Here is a 22,027-nt window from a genome sequence, read left to right as displayed (position 1 = left end):
GCTTGCTTACTAACTTCAGACCAATGATAATTTCCTTTTAACCTCCTGCCTTCTGAAGATCAACACACCGGCCTTCTTTCAATGACATGTTCTCATGTCTTCCCCTTTTTGAAGAGAGGCTAAGAGGACTGAACCTTTGTGTCATGTCACACCTACAACCTCCCCAAGAGTTCATAGAAACAAGAGTTCATAGATCAATAATTCCAATTAACTTAGAAAATTCAAGTCAGTTTAAAAAAAAATGCCTCAGTGACATTTATATGAAAGTATCCGTTAGCGGTGCGAACTAATGTGGCACTAGTGTTTGTGATGTAAACCATTTTTTCCTAATGTGGGATCTGACGTCCGCTGAATTAACGCACTGAAAGCTTAGATTTCTCTGAAGGTTTCAGAATTAAATAGTTGTGCTACAGCAGCAAAATATACATTTATTTTAAGGCTTTTCTTTCCTTGGTGTGCCAATAATTGTTGAGAGCGCTGAATTAGGTCAGCACTGGAGCTAATCCCTTTTATATTCACGTCCACTGAGGTGAGTGCAGCTTGGTGTCTGGATAGGAGGCTCTATCCGAATACGTTGTTTGGGTGAGGATTCTTTAGCCAATGCGGAAGTGCCGTCTGAATAGTGCAGTCAGTGAGGAAGGAGGTAGGAAAAGGAGCCTGTGTGTTTTCTCTCACGGCTAATTTACCGGCGCTAAGGAGCTATAAGAGATCCCACAATCTTTTGCATGACATGACGTCTAAGCACAGCCCACCCCAGGGAAATTAACTAAAATGTCCAGGGAGCAGAGAGCATGCACTTTGTAGTTTTTTTTTTTTTTTTTTAAGGCTGTAGGCTCAGATTTGACTCACTTCATCCATGTGCGCTTCTGTCTCGTAATGACGTCGGAGTTAAAAGCTGTCTGAAATCGGCACAGCAGTCTGAAGCTCCTCTCCTCACCACGACAGAGTTCTTACTGTTGACTCCATGAAAGGTCAAGGAACAGGAGCTAGGAACTATAATTAGACATTTTTGGATGGAGCCGGAGTGTCTCTACTCACCACTTCCTTGCAGGGCGTGGCTCCACAGCTGCAGCTCGTTAAGGACCAATCAGGAGGAGCAGAAAGAGGAGCAGACGCCATGAGACAGAAGCCACATTGTTTACTCACACAGTGTGGTAATGAGGCCTACCTTCTCCATGTCACTCTTACTCTCAAGTTCTGATTTAATGCTGTTTTTGTTTTTTTGTCCTTTTCCAGGAAACCTATCCACGCCTTTCCTAAGTTCTCACTCTCCAGTGTTCTCCTGCCTCATACCTTTGAGTATTGGAGAAATCCTCTCAAGATCCCCCCTGTTGATGAGCTCGCTGTCCCCCTGGTGCCAAAAGTTCACACCATCCTGCAACTTACCTCGACCTGTTGGTCAAAACCTTAAACGGGACATACATGGACTGCAAAACAGTCACATTCACAAATACGGTCCAAAATAGAGCACAAAACTGAGGAAATTAACCATTTCAACATCTTTAACCAAATGCTTTGAAACCTTTTGCCACCTCTTTATATATATATATATATATATATATATATATATATATATATATATATATATATATATATATATATATATTATAAAATTTACAGTTATGAAACCAATTAATATTATAATTATAATCTGTTATATTCAAAAACCAGGGTGGAAAAAGGTAAGGACGTTGCACTCACTGCAAAGATTAATGCCACAAAGACTGCGGTCTGAGTAGCCGGCTCCATCTCCTCCTAATATCTACGCTGACGCCTGAAGAAACCGAATCTTTCTGCTGTTTTTAATCAGTGAGCGATCGGTCACAGCAACCCTCAACAAACATGTGAGGAGATCACAATTTAAGGCGTCAAACTAACTGGCTTTGACAACACAAAACTTCCCATGGGTGTAAATACTGTGAGGTTTGAACGCCAGTAAATAAGTGATTACTAGGGTTTACCACTAGAGGGCGCCATCAGTTAGCGATGGTCTCCCTGGGCTTGTTTTCTGGGTCACTGGAGATCAATGATGCAGAAAGTCACCCAGCTCTCACTGCACAAGGCTGATCTCTCCAAACCAACAGAGAAGCAAAAAAACAAACAAAAAAAAACGCCATTTTGTTGAGAATTAGGTGTTTATTAGGTGCTAAATTAATACTTTGTAGACAACATAATTTATGCAGGTGTGCTGTTACAAAAAACAGAATTTCATGACAACAATGAAAACGAGTGTCTTACAAAAATAAATGGCTCAAAAATGTTTTTAAAAAAAAGACAATAAAATATTCGTAAAAATAAAAAATGCAAATCAAAGGCAATTTTAAGATCTACAGCAGATTTAACTGAAAAATTAGAACAGCATCACAGCAGATGGAGATGAGGAACATCACTGAGACGGGTTTATAGTGGCGCACCCCATGACAGAGAATAATAAAAACCAGTTTTATTTTTATTGTTTTACTGAGCATATTTTAAATGGCACTGGCTACAAGGTCACATATCTTTAGTACAGGATATAATTATGTCCAACAATCTGACTGACGGATACAACAGATGTAGGTTCAGGTTGTTCTTCAGGTGTTGTATGAAATGGATTCTTTTAAAGTATGTAAAGTACAACACAGTATATCACACTGGTGAGTTTATCCACTTTTTGGTTTCATCACATTTACGAGTCAATAAAAATAAAAAAAACAAATCTTAGGAGTAGACAAAAACAAAAGCAGTACAGTGTTCGCACGGGTCGGCAGTTCTCTGATGGTTACGGTAGCTACAAATACTGACAGTTAAAAAAAAAAAAAAAAAGCTTAACTGAAGCTCATTTGCAACAAAGTTTACACCAAAGATTAACAGAGCTGCATATTTTCTTCAAAACAATCCCTGTTAGCAGTTTAACCCATGACTGCATCCTTCAGTCTTAACACCGGTGACCAAAGAGCAGAGAAGTTTCAAACGACCTCTCATCAACAGTGTGTGATCTCCACTGTGCAAACAATAAAAAAATAAAATAAAATGTTTACAACTGTGGACACCGCCTTGATTTTGCCCCCGATAAACTGCTGCAAATAGGTTAGCGATCAGAACATCTCTTGATCATCACTTTCCCCGTGTGTTCCCTGTACATCTGTGCTTTGTATTGAGTGCGGTAGGAGTCTGCATGCGCCTGTGTGTATGCTGTAACGCTGGCCTCAGCATGTAGCGGTCTCTGTGGGATTTATGGAGTGTATCTTAACCAACGTCTGAGAGGTTTTTGCAGTGCGGACCGCCAAGCGGAGAGCTGGAACCGAGCTGACCCTTCAGTGGTTCTTGTCGTAGTCCTTCACCATTCGCTTGATGTGAAACAGTTTGTGTCTCAGCCTGCGGCACTCCTTCTTCTTAGACTGGTATTCTGATGTCTGCAGAGCGCAGCAGAGATATGTGGAAACTTATGCTTAATTAGCTAGATAGCAAGCACAGCTCAACGACAACTAAGAATCTGAAATAAACTGGCACACACGTCATTTTATAGCTACGAAGAACCGCATATCGTCTAAGTTCATGTTTTGAAGACTAGATCAGAAGACAATATATTCTAAGAAAGTCTGCTTACCTGCTTTAGATCCTTCAGCTGATTATATTCCTCTGCAGCAGCCTAAGAGACAATAAAGTGGCATTTGTTGTGATTATATATCAATCTACACACATTTAGAGATTCTGGTCTTTCATGCTCTTCAGGGTCTGCCATGCAAACAACACGAGACAATAAAAAAGAGATGCACCGATCCAATACCCGGAACGGATATCAGCTCCGATATTGAGTAACTAACTGAATCGGACGAATGACGCCGATCCAGTCATTTCTTGATATCATACACAGTAATGCAGTTACAGCGATCTGGTCACTTCTAATTTATGTTTGCAACGCTGGTTACGTCATCACCCAGAGCGTCACAGCAGCTAGTGCTGAGCAAACACTGAGCAACATGGAGCCGGCGCCAAACCGAGTCAAGTCTGCTATCTGGAAACATTTTAAACTTGATAAATCCGACTGCAACATGCGCCATCTGCAACATGAAAATTGCCAGGGGTGGTGATAAAGTTGGTAAGTTCAGCACCACAAACATGGCAAACTGCTAAATAACTTCTACAGAGCTACCATAGAAAGCGTTTTATGCATTCAGCATAACTGTGTGGTATGGGAGCTGCACAGTCCAGGAGAGGAAGGACTTAGCACAGGTGGTGAGAACAGCGCAAGGGATTGTGGGATGCCGTCTGCAGGATATAGACTCAATTTATGCAGAATGAGCCTAACGAAGGGACAGAATCATCTCCACTGATCCCACCCACCCAGGCAATGCGCGGTTTGTCCCTCTTCCATCAGGTAAATGCTTCAGAAGCATCAAAGCCAGAACAAATAAACTTAGAAACAGCTTCTTCCCCAGAGCTGTGAGGGCTATTGCTCCCTGATAGGAGACCGCAGTCCAATGATTTAAATCAACCCCACTGTTACTAGCCCATCATACGTTACAATCACCTTAATATTACTGCCGACTTGCACACTATTATCTCTGAATATCTAAATGCACATTGCTGTAAACGAAGCCTCAAATCTTCATTGTTCAAAAAGCACCTCATTACCTCGTTATCTGTTATCCGTGACTCTCCTGAACGCTACAAAAAAAACACAACAACACTGTAACCCTTGTTCATTGCCTGTTTGTTCGTCAGGTTTTGCCTTTATTATGTATAATGTGAACCGGAGTGGCCAAAGAGAAATTTCACGTGATCACACGCGGTGACAGTAAAATACACTTGACTGTACATTACTGTACTGCTAGTATCGGCTCGGTCTCGGTTTTGGATCGTAGCATCTCTACAATAATGGAAGCAAAGCTTAAGAAATAAAGAGTCAAAACGGGGCAGCCACATCCCAAAAAACTGGGTTGGATGCTTAAAAATATCAAATGTTATTTTATTAGGAGTGTTTTTTTGTTTTATGGGGCGGAATAAAGACCTACTTTGAAGACATCTGTCCTGTGTCCTCTGTGCCTTCCCTGCTTGGTCCCTCACACTGTGACTTTCCTGAACGCTTCCAAAAATATCCCAGTACATTTATTAAATTGAATGTGTTCCAGTAAAGATAAATGCAATCTGCTTTCACAGGGATCAGCTTTCGGAGCTTCAGCGTGTTAAAGCGTCTTTCTCTTTAAGATAGATTAACAATAACAATAGATGGAGATTTGCTGAGGCTCATAAAAACCGTGGAAACAGTTACAAATAACAGGACGATTGTATCATTATAGGATATTTAACAAAAGGGTGTCACAACTGTAGCAACTTCAGTATAATTCATATCTGCAAAACGGTACACAAAATATTTAGATTTATGTTCTTATTTTGAATGTTTTTCAGCTTTAAGGCTGGAGGTTGATGCCTAAACTTTTTCTCAGTCTTAAGCTCCAAAGTTTTATTTAGTAAAATAAGAGAAGAGGCTGAGCCTGAAACAAGTAGCAGACAAATAAAAAGGCCTTTTTTTAATCTCCTTTTAAACGTTCATCCCGACACACATTAATTTTTTAATTCACCCTAAATCACCAGACCATTTTTTCACTGTGCTATTTTTAAATTGCTAATACCTGTGCACTTTTTTTTATTAAGTACATTTGCTCCCACTGTAGAGTCTCTTATTCTTATTTTTGATATTCTATTTTTTACCCTTATGTGTATCTGCATGCTCCATTTGCATTTCACTTTGCTGCTGAAACACATGAATTTTCCCCTTGTGGGACAATAAAGGATACTTCTATTTTGCTCTATTACTGTATAAGAAGTCAGTCCTCTGCGCCTTTTCATAACTTTTAATGGGAGAGCTTCAACATATTTCTATCATACCTGGTATTTAGCAGAGCCCTCGTCAAGTGTGTCCAGCTGCCGGCTGAGTTTGTTCAGCCGATCGTTGATGTCGTCCATCTCGGCACACAGGCGCTTGTACTCCCGTAGGTCTGCGTCGAACTCTCTCTTGTATTCGTGCCTCTGAGCATCCGTAGTTATTTCAGGATACACGCTGGAGGGCAAAAAGCACAGGGAGGATCGAGGCGTAAGGGGGAGAAAACAAAAAGACGAGGAGTTAAAAGGAGAAGAGACAGAGATCAGAATCAAACACAAATCTATAGGTAGACCTAAAAATGGCACTCTTCAATTAAATATCTTAAAATGACACAATCGTCCAGTCGGTCGAGGCAAATGGCCGTTCACACTGACCCTGGTTCTGCTGGAGGTTCTCCTCCCAGTTAAAGGGGAGTTTTCCTCTCCACTGTCGCTTCATGCATGCTCAGTATGAGGGATTGCTGCAAAGCCATCTACAATGCAGATGACTGTTCCTGTAGCTCTACGGTTCTCCAGGAGGAGTGAATGCTGCTTGGAGAGACTTGATGCAACCTGCTGGGTTTCCTTACAGAGGAAACTTTTTGACCAACCTGCATAATCTGAATGAATTTGAATTTGGAAAGTGCCTTGAGATGACATGTTTCATGAATTGGCGCTACATAAATATAATTGAATTGGATTGAATTGAATCTGAACTGACAAATCCATGTATTCAGTGAATTCACAACTCAAATGTAAGTAACTCTGAGATATTTGTAGAAGGTCGAGTGCAACAAAAAGCGATAAAATAACCTTAATTATCTCATCACCTTTTACCCCAGCTGCAGCAGTTAAGTAGCCAGAATTTGATCGGCTCTGCTGAGCGATCGGCAGGTCAGTCTCTAAAAATATTACAGTTTTTCTCCTATTCATTAAATGTATCAAAACAACCACTAAGACCTTCCAACATTTTCAGTCTGTGTGCGTATCAATCTATCAATCAACAACATGAACTTCAATGCACTTTTTTAAGGTTAGCCAAAAAAAAAAAAAAAAAGGTCAGGGACATTTTGTTTGGTGCATAAATGGGGATAATCCTGTAATTCCTTCATTTAGTGTTGGATTTAAAATTACATCCAGCAAGCAACCTACGGTGTCTTCTCTCTTTAAAAAAAAAAACAAAGTAGAAGAGATTATTGGAACGGATCAAAATCAGCAGGTTCGACCAAGAAGAAAGCCAAAAATCGACATGGGCCAGCAAAACCCTCATGGCTGCATCTCTACCTTTGTCCCACTTTTCTCCTAATGAAAACAAACACGTGGACGAGCATACCTCAGAGGATTACCTGAGGAATACAGACGGCAACTTTTTCCAGTCGTGTTGTGAAGGCATTCATCGTCTCTCTCTTTTTTTTCCCACACAACCCCTAAAGTGCATTTTGTAAACCAAAATATGTCCTGGCTGCATCAAATTATTGTCCCATAAGCTTGATTTCTAAAGCTTATAGTTATTAATTCATGTCAGAGAATGTGGGTCTGGTCCTGAGGGAAAATCGGTACTCCGCTGTAATCTACATGTTCCGTTCTTAGCCGGTGACGTTTTCATCTCTAATCCAGGCCGGGAGTCAGAAGTTTAAAGGTGGCTCTGCTACAGAAACGTTGTCCTCACCTCTCCCATTCTTCGTCGAGTTCGTTGCCCGTTTCTCCCCCTGTTGTGTACTCCGTTTCGTACTGGGACTCGTCCATATCCGGGTTACGTCTGCGTCTCTTGCCCCTGTTGGCGGAGGGTCTGCGGCCTCCCGTCTCCTCTGACGGGCTGGAGCTGGTCCTGCCGCCGTGGGAGAACGCTTCGGATGGCCGGCCGGTCGTTTTCTCTGAGTATCTGCGGGAAACAAGCATGGGACGTCAGGTGTGAGAAAAGACGTTTGGGAGCGTCGGATTTATTTAATCCATCATTGGACGGATTGTTCAATAGATTCTTTGAATATCCAACAGATGCAGCACAAAAAAAAAAAAAAACACGATTCTTTACATAAATTTAAAGAAACACGGGGAAAAAGAAACTATATCAGCTAGCAGGAGATACAGAAACGAAAAAATAAAGCACATACTCTCTCCTACAATTCTTGAATGCCAATATTTATCAAACAAAAAGAAGCCAAGGGAAAAAGCTGTCTGGTAAAAACTAAGTACACCCTCGCTGCTCTGTTTGGATTTATGGGAGAAAGTAAAGCAGGTACCAGCTGCCAAGTGTCACCACCTCTACAGGACTGTCTCAGAAAATTTGAATATTGTGATAAAGTTCTTTATTTTCTGTAATGCAATTAAAAAACATGATATGTCATACATTCTTGATTCATTACAAATCAACTGAAATATCGCAAGCCTTTTATTGTTTTAATATCGCTGATTATGGCTTACAGCTTAAGAAACCCAAATATCCTATCTCAAAATATTAGAATATCGTGAAAAAGTATACTAGTAGGCTATTCAACTAATCACTTGAATCGTCTAATTAACTCGAAACGCTGCAGGGTTTCCTGAGCCTTGAAAAACACTCAGCTTGGTTCAGTAAACTAAATCACAAGTATGGTAGTGGTTAAGAGACGACATAAGATTCTCACAGTAACTGGTGTACTGACCATGGCATTACTGTCCTTGATTGGCCTGCCAATTCCCCTGACCTGAACCCCATAGAGAATTTGTGGGTTATTGTGAAGAAGAAGCTGAAAGACACCAGAGCCAACAATGCAAATGAGCTAAAGGCCGCTATTGAAGCATCCTGGGCATCCATAACACCTCAGCAATGCCACAGGCTGATTGCCTCCATGCCACGCCACATTGATGCAGTAATCTGTGCAAAAGTACTGAGTGCATTAATGGACATTTTCAAATGTTTGATTTTGTTTTGCTGTTATAATAATTTTTTTTTTACTTGGTCTGAGGAAATATTCTAATATTTTGAGATAGGATTTTTGAGTTTTCTTCAGCTGTACGCCATAATCAGCGATATTAAAACAATAAAAGGCTTGCAATATTTCAGTTGATTTGTAATGAATCCAGAATGTATGACATTTCATGTTTTTTAATTGCATTACAGAAAATAAAGAACTTTATCACAATATTCTAATTTTCTGAGACAGTCCTGTATATAAGCAAGAGTTTTGCTAGTTTGCTTAAAGACATATTATTGAAACAAGTCAAAGATGGAAAGAGATCAGCAAAAGGCGAGGAAAAGCAATTCTTGCTTCCCGCGGATCTGGGAAAGGTTAATAAAATTGTTGTGAAACTATCTGAAGTGCAGTCTACCGTGAAAAAGACTTCCAAGAGGAAAACATTCAGGAAAGTTAAAAGTCTTCTCAGTAGTCCCATCAAATTGACTACAAGCAGGACGGTACAATGCTGAGACAAACTGCAGCGCTCCCAATACCTCCAACTTGGAGGAATTATTAATATTGCTATTAATATTTTTATTATTACCCTGGACTCTACGGGCCTCGGTTGGCTTGTTAAATATTAACGTTCATGATAGTAAAATTTAAAAAAGACTAAACAAGCAGGGCTTGTTTGGAGAAATCCCCTGGGGAAACGACTTGGGTTCGTAACGCTGCATCTGAACGAACCAAAACATCTCTACAGCAACGTCGCTAAGCTACATATACACAGCATCACTAAATCAAGCACGAACCGTTCTGTTTATCAAAGTATCCAAGTGTCAAATGTGAAGCCATCTGGCTAAATGCTGAGGCTGGGCCAAAGCAACCTCATGAAACCAATTAAGAAGCGCTGAAAAGAAGAGCGGGCAAATATTCCTGTAAGTCAAGCTGCTTCCGTTTACGGGACTTCATGAGAAAGTAGCACGGATTCAGTGCTTAAACCCTTATACTCCCATACCTCCAAGTGCCATAGTTCTGACGTTATCCTTGTTTTTTACGTGCTGTGAAGTTCAGCTTCTCAAAAAGGCTTCAAGATAAGAAATGTACTTCCAAGAATGCAGGAGGCGGTTTTCTGGTGAGAGCCAAATCAAAAATACGACGAGGTGGGAAAGAGTTACATTGTCATTGCTGGTCTCGCCCTTCGTTTCAAAAAACAGCACCATATGAAAAGTTCCTCAGTAAAAAAAGAAGGCAGGTACAGCTCTTTAATAAGTTACGGATGAAGCTCATTCAATTTCCTAGGTTTGTAGGGATTTGTGGAGAAATCCAAATCCAACGGCACAGATATTAAAGGTTATTACTGCGTAGTGAATTATGCAGGGAGCCGCGCACACTGCAGGTCTGCAGGCTAACATTCTTCTGCTTATGAAACCTGCTCTGCTTACTCAGGAAGAGAGGAAATCATGACATTATTTTGTACTTTGACTCAAAAACACTTATTTATGTGAAGACTTTTAGTGTCTAGACAAGAATTGTTATTTTTTTTTAGAGATTTTCCACATGTACACAACACATGCCGATGAAAAAGCCAGCGCTGTTATTCACAAATATCCAGCCTGTTCTCCTCCTCTTCAGACAATCCAATGACCAACAGGGGGAAAAATAGGGAGTTAATCCAACAAAGTCTCAAAGGTCGCAAACAGCTCTCCATGTGGGCAGGGCAATATGTTTTTATGGGCTTTAGGACGGAGTGGTGATTAGAGCTGCTTCTGTGAGTCACATGCAAGCAAGAAAAAAAAAGAAAAATACATTACATGCAGTAGTCCTGCACTTCCTTTCGCTGATAATATGAAGAAAAATGAAAAAAAAAAAACTTTTTATCTATTAATAATCTATAATATCTCTACTTGTCTTTCCTGATGAGCGTGTCGGTGTGTTCAGAGACATTTAATCAGCTAAAGTGTGCTTCAGTCGAGACAAACGTTTACATACAGATATCATTTTAATCTTTTTTGGAGCGTTAGATTTATGCAACAAACAACTACAATCATTTAAAAAAAAAACAAGAACTGGGACAACAATTTTGATTTATCATGGATTTTCTCTAAGCTACACAGGTTAAAAATGATGCGTACGTGTAATATTCTGGTTTATGTTATTAGATTATGTTATTTCACTCTCCTGCCTTAGGTTCTCTGGCTGCTTTGAGTTTGGTCTTGTCTAGATTCTTGTTTAGCTTGTTTACTGTTTTAGTTTATCCTGTTATGTCATCAGTTTTAGTCTTAGCCTTATCTTCTGTTTTAGGTTTGTACTTCAGGGTTGTTTTGGTTCTTATCAAGTCTGGTGTAGTTTCTGTTCCTGTCCACTTGTCCTGTCAGCTTTTTTTTTAGTTTAGGTTTGGTTTCTGATGTGTTCTTGTTTTGAGCCTCAGCACTGATGTCTGTTCTAATTATTTACCTGCACACCTTCCTAACTCCACCCCTGCTGCAATCACCTCTCACCTGTTTCACCTGCTTCCACCTCCATATAAACTGTTGAGACCAGACATCAGTGCCAGGTTGTCTTGTTGAGTCTGTTCAGGTTACGGTGAGTCTTATCCAGTCCAGGGGTCCGTTCTTCATACGTTGCTTAAAACATCCGAGATCAAATGACACATCCAAGATGATTTCATCCGGCTAATCATGATCCGGCTAATTGGGTTCTTCGAACACACCTGTTGTTTATTATTAGTATGGCTGGATTGAGTTATCTGAGATAAATGCGCGTTCGTGCGTTGCTTTAAAAGGGGAAATGTGTCGATAGTAGAAACAAAGATCAGCAACGCTGCTATTGGCTGTTCAGCATGAACAAAGAACGCCCACAGTTTTTCTCCCAAGCAGAACAAGAGCTTTTAATGGAAGGTTATGCCGAATTTGAGTCATTAATTAAAACGACAGGGAACACCTCAAAGTCTGCTTAAGCCAGGAGAGAGGGCTGGCAAATAGTAGCAGACAAATTAATGCGTAAATACTGTCCATGGTAGATGTTTCTATCCCTTTCTACTGTATGTATTTTTGCATTTTAACAATTTCATATTTACTTTGTTCTTTTATATCAGAGCCTCCACGGGACCCACTAGAACATGGGGACAAGTAAAAGTGAAATACAAGAATATTCTACAAAATGGTAGCCTTTTATTATTATACTTTATTTTAAAAAGGCACTTGTTATGTCAAGAGGTCCAAATTTCGGTGTCATTCCTTAGACACTGGAAGTAAAGGATGCGGCAAATTGGGAATTTTAACAAAAAAATCCTTTATCTATAAAAAATGAAAATCTTCCTTTTCCAAGTCATCCACAGTTTACACGGTAAAACTGTATTGCTCTGTGTCTAGATAATCCATCCATAGTTTTCTCTAATACAATATACAGCTCGACAGGAAGCAAGCCTTTCAAAGTAAAACTAAACCTCATAATAAAATGGCCTGAACAAATCTTCTTACTGAATATGACAAAAATAAAAAGCAAACCATCATACAAATAACTTAAATATTTTCTATTTATGGCTCTAACACCACTTTTTCCTTTTTAAAAGCCAATGTTAAATGATGTGTTTGTCTGTTCATACATTTTTCTTAGGTCTGACAACCAAACCTTGATTCCCCCCAAACGTACTTCTAGCTTAATTTTTGAATCAAGATGAGTTCTCACTCTTACCGGAACAATCTAAACCAAAACACAGAACAAACAAAATCTACGTCCAATGGCGTAAAATCCAAACTTCAATTGAGGTTCAAGGTGCTAATTTTAAAGAAGGGGCTTTTTTCCTGTCCCTTTCCTTAGAAAACTTTCTTACCAATCTGTCGGTGTGACTTGATAGAGAACTGAGTCGGTAAAGGGCTTTCGGGTGATGTGTTATGAAATGGCGCTATATGGATAAATTTAATTTAATTTATCTTCTCTGCAACATGCTAAGGAGCATTTAAACCAACATCCAGTGGCGGTATAAACCCACAGTTGAGCCTGTATGTGTAAAGTTAAACCTGAGTGGATTGGAGAAAGTTGACGACAAATTCAAACTTATTTTTTTATTCATTAATTGAAGATGTTTGTTTTGGTGTCATCTTAATATATTGGCTATAAACCAGTTTAAGTCATCAAAGCCCCAAATTGATATGAGATCCATGCCTATGAGCGCTGTATGTAAACGTCTGGTCAGAACAGTGAGTTTGATTCACAAGTCTAACGTTATTTAAATGAAGAGATATTGTGACTTTAGTGTAAATAAATGCATTTTTTTATATTTAAACACAAACCAATGTAGAGCAGCTGGAAAACACCTAAAAGTTGTTAATTGTTACATATTCAATTATACTCCAGCGCTCATGTTATTTCCAAATCTGAGAATCCAGTGAAACTTTGAAATTAGTAAAAGAAGAAAAGCTGGTCAGAAACAGGGTGACCTACTGGATATCGTCCTCATTGTAAGAGCTGCTGTCCACCTTGGCTGGGGGGTAGGAGCTGACGCTGTTCGCTGAGGCGTTGAGCAGCCCCACTCCCTTCTCGGACACCAGCAGGGTCGGGGCATCCTGGACGCTGCGGTTTTCCTCCACATTGTTCACCTAGAGAAAGCCGGAAGAAAGCACAAGGAAAAGGCTCAGCAAACGCAAACAAACATCTCTGACACACACAAAGAGTAAAGACCAAACCTCCCCGCGGACCAGCTCTCTGACTCATATCCTTCTTAAATAAACATGTTTTTCTTTGTTTTTTTTCACTACGTTGTGCCATTTTCATCAGCCCGTATATTATTTACAGACGTATTTGCTCAAAGTCACAGCTTTAAAAAAAAAAAAGAAGTGAAAAGCTGTTCCTGGAAATCATTAGCTTTAACTATAGCTGTTGGGAGATAAAAAAAAAAAGGGGGACCGATTTCTGACAATTATTATTTACAAGATTAAAAGGTATCAGGTACACTGAAAAAACAGAACTAAAATAAGTAAAATTTTCTTGAAATTAGTGTATTTGTCCCTGATTTGAGCAGGTAAATATAATTATCTGCCAATAGAATGAGTATTTTTACCCCTAAAATAAGATAATTAGATATAATGCACTTGAAATAAGTTGATGGAGATGAGTTGTTTCTATTTTAAGTGCAAAAATCTTATTCCATTGGCAAATTATCTTATTTACCTGCTCAAATAAAGTACATATACGCTCATTTCAAGAAAAAAAATACTTATTTTTGTTCTGTTTTTGCAGTGTAGGCCTACGTGCAAGAAATGTAACATTATGCGTGCACTTAAATCACAGCATTTTCTTTAATCTTCTTTTTAGCAAGGTATTTTCTTGAATGATGGCGATGAGAAACCATAGAAATGCTCAAATCTTTGAAAACAAGCTCAGCGTGGAGCCCGGGAACACAGAACCCGTCTCCCCCGCTGAACAGTATGATGGTTAAACGCTGCCATGCTGTTTATGCTTGTGTTCAATAGTGTGAGCAGATGAATGTGGCACCTCCAGCCATCTGGAAGTTCCACCTAAGGATGAACACAACACAGTTCTCATCCTGATCTTAAACGGTACAAACAGCAAAAGCTACAAAAGGTACAAAAGGAACAAGCAGGCTTTAGGTTTGGCCTAAAAATACATCTACTGCTGTGCCTCCAATTAACTCAAATGTTGGACATGACTCTATCAAAAGCTTAAAAAGACATGCTCATCTAGGCTTTTCCAAATAACTCTGAGACATGTCTGACGTTAAATCAGTGATGTGTGATTTAATGTCAGGTTATGTGTATTTGAATGCACTATATGTGCAAATATCTGGTGACTTCTGCTTGAATGGCGTGAATTTCATTATAGTTAAGTATTTTCATTATTTACGGAGATTAATGTTCACAGAGATGCTCAAATATCACACATAAATTTAAGTACAGTATTCTCTTTTATTTTTTATTAATTTCTAGTTAGTTTGATTCCATTTATATAAGGTATAAAACTACATTTCACTACAGAAGACTAAGAGGAGAATCCAGAAAATAACTTTTATTCGTCGGTTGTTGGTTGTCGAAGCGGGTCTGAAATATTTTCCAGGCGAGTCCTGATCTGTGTGAAATGTTGTGACAGGTGGCACAGTTTCATACTGGAAACAGTGAAGGTAAGAAATGAACATTATTTTTTTTTAAAAGCACAACACAAAGCAACGTTTCTGTTTCCTCCTCCTTCTCTTGCCTCACGTCTTCATGCACACATGGAAAAGATTTTCTCTTCCTCTCTGTTCTCAAACAAACAGGCGTCTCAGTAAAAACATTCATCACCTTATTCTGCATTTCCCAGTCCTTCCTGCAAGGCCAGAGAGCCTCCGTGCAGCGTTCCTCACTGTGAGGGATTCAGGGTTGGTCCCTATTCAGTTCACTGAGTGTATCTATCATTCTGTGCTTTTAATAAAACCTCTATGTTAAACTAAAATGAATATTGATCATTCTCTGTGTTAGTAGCACAATGGACTTGGCCCGTGTAGAGAAATGAATAGCTAACTAGAATAAAGCTGCATGTTTTAAATGTTTTTCTACCTATTGGTGTCACGTATTGTTTATAATATTTTACTTTCCATGCATCAAAATGTCCTTAAGGTCGATTAATTTTCTATTTCAGACTATTAATAAACACAATGAATAAAGAGAAGTACATTTAGACGATTTAGATCAGGGAAATAAATTGTTCTAATAACTGAGACTCTTCCACGTAGACTGTATTAAAACATGTAAAAATCAGAGATTACAGAAGAGTACAACAGAGTGAGAAGCTTACTCCTCTGTAGGATTTTCAGAGCGATATTATGATGGAAGTAAAAGATAATCCGAGAGGGTTTCTGTCCTTTGCCTTTAATAGATTCATAAGCCTCATAAAAATAAAGCCCCTGATGCAAAATCGAAATTATAAAAAAAAACAAAAAAACTTTAAGTATGAATTAGGAAGGGATTTGAATAGGACCTGGTTTTAATATAGAACATCACAAGGAGTAGATCATTAAAAATAACAGCCGTTCCCTCAAACACAACAATCATGGCGGGAGACACACTGAGTCTGTGTCTCTCTCTCTCTCTCTCTCTTGCAGCTGCAGGTGAATCCGGTTTGGAGAGAAGTTCATGCAGGAATCTCGACAATGTGTGCAACACAACAGCCAATCAGCCGTGAGCACAGGATGTGTTCACAGCGCGACGTGAGCGCACCCCTAACCTGAGACGGCAGGATGGACAAGAAAACAAAGAGGGCCAGCTTGTAGTTGTGGCAAACAAAAGCCCCAAAGATATATCCCAGAAAGACCCGATTAAAGTCAAGTGGAAACCATTGAAACATAAAGAGAAAACAACGGTGTGACCAAAAGTCCCGCACATCCACAGCTACTTTCAGGACGTGTCGTTCTGGTCGGGTTTCAGAAATAAGTTACATGTGGCTGGAGGAACGGAAAATAAATGGACAGAGAGAAAAAAAACTAAACTATAGCCCCATTTACACTAGCCTTGTTAAACCGATCCATGCCGAGTTCGGACCGAGCTCGGATCAGTTAACCGTGCCGAGCTTGGTTCTTACAACAGTTCCTCGCCTCCTAGTGACGATCTGCGGTACTACTCCTCTCTAGGATTGAAGGAGGGAATCAAGCAAATCAAAATGGCGGCGCCCGTAACATTCAGGAAGTTATTCTTGGTTATAATTGTGATATTTCGAGTCAGGCGAAGAAGGCAACCTTTGGTAAATCTACTTGACAGAGTCGGGTTTTGGGAAGTGGATAAGACAAACGATAGTCTGATCAGGGCTTAGAGACGCAGGAAACAACTACCCCGTTTACACTACCCTTTTTTAACCGAGCCGAGACCAGTCCGAGCTCGGTAACCGAGATAACTCTTGTGTGTAAACGGTCAGCAGACTGAACCGGACCGCGCTAAACATAACCGGACTGCGCTAACTGCGGACCAGTTCCCAAGCAGGTCTCAGCCTGGTTTTTTTATCCCGGTTACCTGATAACAAAGAGCGCATGAGCAGACCGCGTCATCCCCTTACAGTCAGCTGATTGTCCGCGGGTTTCCCGCCGTGTCTGGCTGCACGTCCCGATTCACACTCCATTCAGACAAATTTCAGACATTCATAAAAATACTAGCTTCCTTACCGTGCCACACGGTTTCCAGAGATGATTCTGCTTAGCAGTGTGATGAACCTCAGTGGCTGTTGTTGTTTCCTGCGTCTGTAAATCCTTATTAGACGTTTGTTTGTCATATCCACGTCCCAAAAGCCGATTCTGTCCAAGCATAACATCCTGAATGTTACGGGCACCGCCATTTTGATTTGCTAGGTCCCCGCCTTCAATCCCAGAGAGCAGCAGTACCGCAGATCGTCACTAGGAGGCGAGGAGCAACCAAAGAACCGGGATAGTGTGGTGTGTAAACGTCGTAAGAACGAGGCACGGCTTGGTTAACTGATCTAAGCTCGGACTGGTCTCGGCTCGGATCGGTTTAACAAGGGTAGTGTAAATGGGGCTGACAGACGCTGAGGTTCATCACACTGCTAAGCAGAATCATCACTGGAAACCATGTGGTACGGTAAGGAAGCTAGTATTTTTATGAATGTCTGGAACCACGGAATTAGTCAGCTGACTGTATGGAGAGGACGCGGTCTGCTCATGCGCTCTTTGTTATCAGAGAACTGAGCCACTGAAAAACCGGGCCGAGCCCACCTATCCAACTGGTCTAGATTTAGCGCGGTTCAGTTCAGTTTGCGATCCATTTACACTCGATAGTTATCTCAGTTACCAAGCCCGGACCGTTCTCGGCACGGTTAAAAAAGGGTAGTATAAATGGGGTATATGGCAAAGACGTTGACAACATTCACTAAAACAGTTTTTATGTCTTATCAAGGAATAGAAAATCCCTATATCAACCATAAAGGCAGGCTTTAGATGTATTAATACAGCCAAGACGTGTGGCCACTTTCTTTAAAGGTTTTTCATAAGATGAGAAGGAGACTGCAACATCAAACCTGATTAGCGTTATGTGGACTTTAAAAAAAATACAGCAAATTGATTTTGTACATTACTGTACTGCTAGTAGAGAAAGTCAATATTTTTTTTTAATTATTCACTTGATATCTTTAATGTCACATGAAGCTTAAGTGAATTTTGTGTTTAGATTATGCCAAGTTCTGAAAATAAAACTACTTTATCATTAATATTGATTACTTTAATTTGTTTTTCAGTTTGTGTTAAAACAGTCGCTATCAGAGAAACCGGATTGTTATTTGAAACTGTATTAATATTGATATGTACGGTAAAAATATAACTGTACAGCACCTTGTGAAAGTAGTCAAAACTCACATTTTCACATGCTACAAGCACAAACTTCATTTTACTTTATTTGCATTCTATGTAATAGATAAAATCAAAGTCTTGAACAATGGAAGGAAATAATATGTAGCGTGCCACAATTTTTTACAAATCTGAGCAGTATATGATTTTTTTATTCTGCCTTTCAGATGCCCTGTCTGCTGCAGTCACAGCTGCAAGGCTTTGGACGCTCGCTTGCTACAAACTGTCAACTTTATTTAAGTCTGCAATGTGACTTGGCCATTCTAACCCATGAACATACGTTTATCTAAACTATTATGTTATGTTTGAAGTCGTTCTCCCCACATTTTCCCTGCAGACAGTATTTTTGGGGCGATGTGCAGAGCTTCTTTCCCTCTGCACAAAATCTATGGAAGGTAGGCCAAAAAAGGCGCCTTATTTTAAATTACACACGGGTGGACTCCAGCTAATTAGCTGACTGCTACGGGCAAACGATGGAAGTGGGATTTAAACAGGGGTGCCAAAGAGACAGGGACATAGGGGCAAATACATGCCACGGTTTGCAGATGTTTATTTGTGAAAACACTAGAAATGGCGCTTTGTGTCACAAAATCCCAATATAATAAATTAAAGTGGGGTCGCAATATATCAGAATTGGGCAAAAGCTCAAGGTGTATGAATATTTTAGCATAGCTCTGCAGTTTTAGAAATAAACGCTCTCATATATTTAGTCCCTGGATGTTTTCCTTCATGCCTAAAGACACCAGCAGAGAATGCTGCCTCTCTCCATCTGTCTGTGGGACACAGGCAGCCCTTCTACGACGGACTCTGATGACTTCATGCTGCAGACACAATGCGGCCCCCCTCCCCTCCCTGCCGAGCTGAATAAAGCCCGTGTGTGAGGTCATCAGAGCAAGCCAGGCCTCCCTGGTCTCCACGGCATGAGACAAACCCACAGCTTTGGACGGCCCTGTCCCTGGAAGAGTGTAAACGGGGTACAACGACACCGTGGATGTGTTTGAAATGCTGAATAAAAAGATAAGAAAACTGGGAAAATGACTGCGCTGGTTCAAGCGTCGTCCATGTAAAGGCACACATCGAAGGATTCGGCAGACACCAGCGTCTTAAGGCACAGAAAAACTAGGTTACCCAAACCAAATGGGTGCCGTTTTTTTAATCTTTGAATAAATAATAATCCGTTAGCAACATCATATTTCCAGGGCTCGTATTTTATAAGAAAAAAAAAATTCCTGTGCCTTCTCCTAAGCCTTTCTAATCCTTATCCATACCCCTTTCTTATTAGTTCCTTGAAAAAATGCTGAAGTTCTCAGAGTGGGAACACAACATTAGCAGAGCAACAATAAGCTGAGGATGACATCACAGCACGTCGCTCCATTATTAGACCCAAGTGCTAGTCAGAGGATTTACGCTGCGAGGCGCAGGAGCCACCTCTCAGTGCACGATGCCGTTCCCGAGCCAATGACACCCTATCTGCAAAACAAACAGCTCTATATAATCCAACATAACCACACGTCTGTTTAAAGCTGCTTCTGCAGCCGGGCTTTGCATGAGATAGACTGAATTAAAGCATTTTCCACGTTTTCTTATTGACTCGTGTGTTTAAATAATAAGCTTCCATCTATACTGTATAAAAATTTTACTCTCTGTAGCAATAATTTAAAAATTAAATCTGGCAGAAAAAAAAAACATCTAATGTTTTTACAAATACCAGAAAAACAATTAGAACACAATGAAAGTCATTTGTGTTTGCCGTGAATACCGGTGAATTTAAAAGCATATATAAGGGGATATTTTTGTTTTTTTACTTGATTTGTATGAGGTACTCATAAGTGGTCAATGAAGACAGTCTTAACTGAGAAAATCAGAAACAGAAAATGCCATTTTGCCTCGACAGTCGCTTAGTTTGTTGTTATACCAAACAAAAGCCACAACCTAACCAAACAAAAGCCACAACTTTATCCTTTAGCTCAGTTTCAATTTCAGTCTTAATGTCACTTTACATGTTAATTGTTAGCACCAAAATTTGAATGCTGCCTTTCTTGGTTTTATATTGCTGGTGAATCTAGCTGTGGTGGGGTTTTTTTGTTACACATTTTGAAATTAACTTCATTTTCTTTGAAATTTTGTTTTATCTCTCTTTAAGCTGTGTGTTAACCAGAGGCGGGACCAAGACACTGTTTTGCAAGTTCAAAGTAAACCTCAAGTCTTTATCCTCAAGTCCTGCATTAAAACAGGTATTTCTAAAGTCAAGTCCCAAGTCTGAAACTAATTTCAAGTTGTTTTGAGTCTTTAACAATGTTGGAATACATGTTAAATGTAAATAACAGAGCATGTGTTCTTTCTAAATCAGTATTTATCTCAAAACTTAATGAAACCAATGCAACTGAGCTTACAAACAGTAAAATTAGACTTCAATTCAAGAGCAGTCCTCCTTTGCACTAAATTTTTTACAGAATATTCAGTGAAAATTGCAACAGCAGAACTTCATACAGGCTTAAATCGAAGGCGATGTTGCGAGGACCCGGATAACTGAGAATGTCCACGGACATGTTCATAATCAGACCCAAACAAAATTACTCTTAGAAGCTTTTTTCTTTTGCCTTTTTAAAAATCTGGTTAATTTGATTGGCTGTGCTGCAGCTCGCGCACGCATACGTACAGAGGGGAGAAAGAGAGAGATGGTCTACATTTGTAGATATTGATTGAGTTAAATCAATTAATGGTGTGCACTTTTAAAATCATTGGTGTTTTAAGCTTTAGATTTTGGGTAAAATAACAACTCTTTTCAAGCAAACAGGTCCAAGTCCAATTCAAGTGAATTAGATGGCAACATTAAACGCTTTATTCCTCAGTCTAAGATAATTGTTTCATAGATATTCATAAACCAACTAATACCAATGAGCACTTCTACAACTACTGCTGTGGTTTAGCTGGCAAATCCTGCAAAAGCTTCTGGACACTTATTTTCTGCTGTAAACTGAATTAAAAGATACCCTTTATTACTTAGCATCTCCAAATATCAGAGGTTTATTAAATGTTTGTCGTGTGTAGGTGTGTACAGACTAAGGTTCGACAGAGGGATGAACATAAAAAGCAGGAAATGTTTTTTTTTTTTTTTTTTTACAGCTGCAGCACTAACCTAAATATAGACCAGAGCTGAATGGTTTACATCCCTCGGGTTACATCTATCCCCTTTAGATGTCCAAGAGAGAAGTTAAACATGTTTTAAGTGTTCATTCTGAATACAAAGCCAAATATAAAGGTGCTAATATACTTTAGCACCTTCTCTTATGAGCCGATGTGGCAAGTCAATTTCTCCAGTGTGAGATCAATAAAGCCTATCTTATCTTATATTATCTTATCTTATATTTAAATGGCTTTAATTTTGGAAGTGACTGCTTTTGACTCTGTTTGGATGGAGCTCTCCACACAGGAGGCACACTTTCAAAGCATTATCATCCTCATGTGTGTGCGCCGGTGTTAGTTAAGGCTAAAAACAGAGAAGGATGCAGAAAGTAGATTGTTTTATGATACATGGACTTCTAAGTAAGGTCCGCATAATGTACCATGATAACAATATCAATGTGTTTGTTAAAAACACAGCAAAGTACTGTTTGGAGTGCCAGACTTGCTGTTTGTCATTCTTAATTATTACACTTTGCATGTCAATAAGACATTCAGCGTGTTGTTTGGAGTCTCACCGCAGTTTTTTTTTTTTGTTTTACATAAAGATTAATATTTAAAGTAAGATCATATAAAGTTCCCATTTTGCACTTTTTGGTCAACGAGATTTGCAACCAATAAAAAACATATTTGGAGTTCATTATCAAACGCATGCTTTGACTAGTTAAATTCAGCCAATAGCTTGGCCTTCAGGAGCCGTCATAGATGGTCATGTGGCCCTTTGGGAAAAAAGTCTGTTAACCAAAACATCAGGATAGATTCGACTGGCCGTATATCATTCAAG

General features: G+C 39.6%; 1 protein-coding gene across 1 annotated transcript in view; it reads right to left on the bottom strand.

The window, feature by feature from the left end:
- Positions 1–2,116: 2,116 nt before the first annotated feature.
- si:ch73-61d6.3 (occludin) overlaps positions 2,117–22,027 on the bottom strand; it is a 40,332-nt gene continuing 20,421 nt past the window's right edge. The window contains exons 5-9 of the mRNA XM_036140962.1: positions 13,167–13,321; positions 7,514–7,726; positions 5,872–6,043; positions 3,590–3,631; positions 2,117–3,395 (exon numbers count right to left, since the gene is read on the bottom strand). Of these exons, the coding sequence (XP_035996855.1) occupies positions 3,297–3,395; positions 3,590–3,631; positions 5,872–6,043; positions 7,514–7,726; positions 13,167–13,321 (681 nt within the window). The 3' untranslated portion in view covers positions 2,117–3,296. The remainder of the gene's footprint in view (positions 3,396–3,589; positions 3,632–5,871; positions 6,044–7,513; positions 7,727–13,166; positions 13,322–22,027) is intronic.

The sequence above is a fragment of the Fundulus heteroclitus genome, chromosome 9, assembly GCF_011125445.2.
Source record: "Fundulus heteroclitus isolate FHET01 chromosome 9, MU-UCD_Fhet_4.1, whole genome shotgun sequence".
Classification (NCBI taxonomy): Eukaryota; Metazoa; Chordata; class Actinopteri; order Cyprinodontiformes; family Fundulidae; genus Fundulus; species Fundulus heteroclitus.
This window is presented reverse-complemented; position numbering and strand designations above follow the sequence as displayed.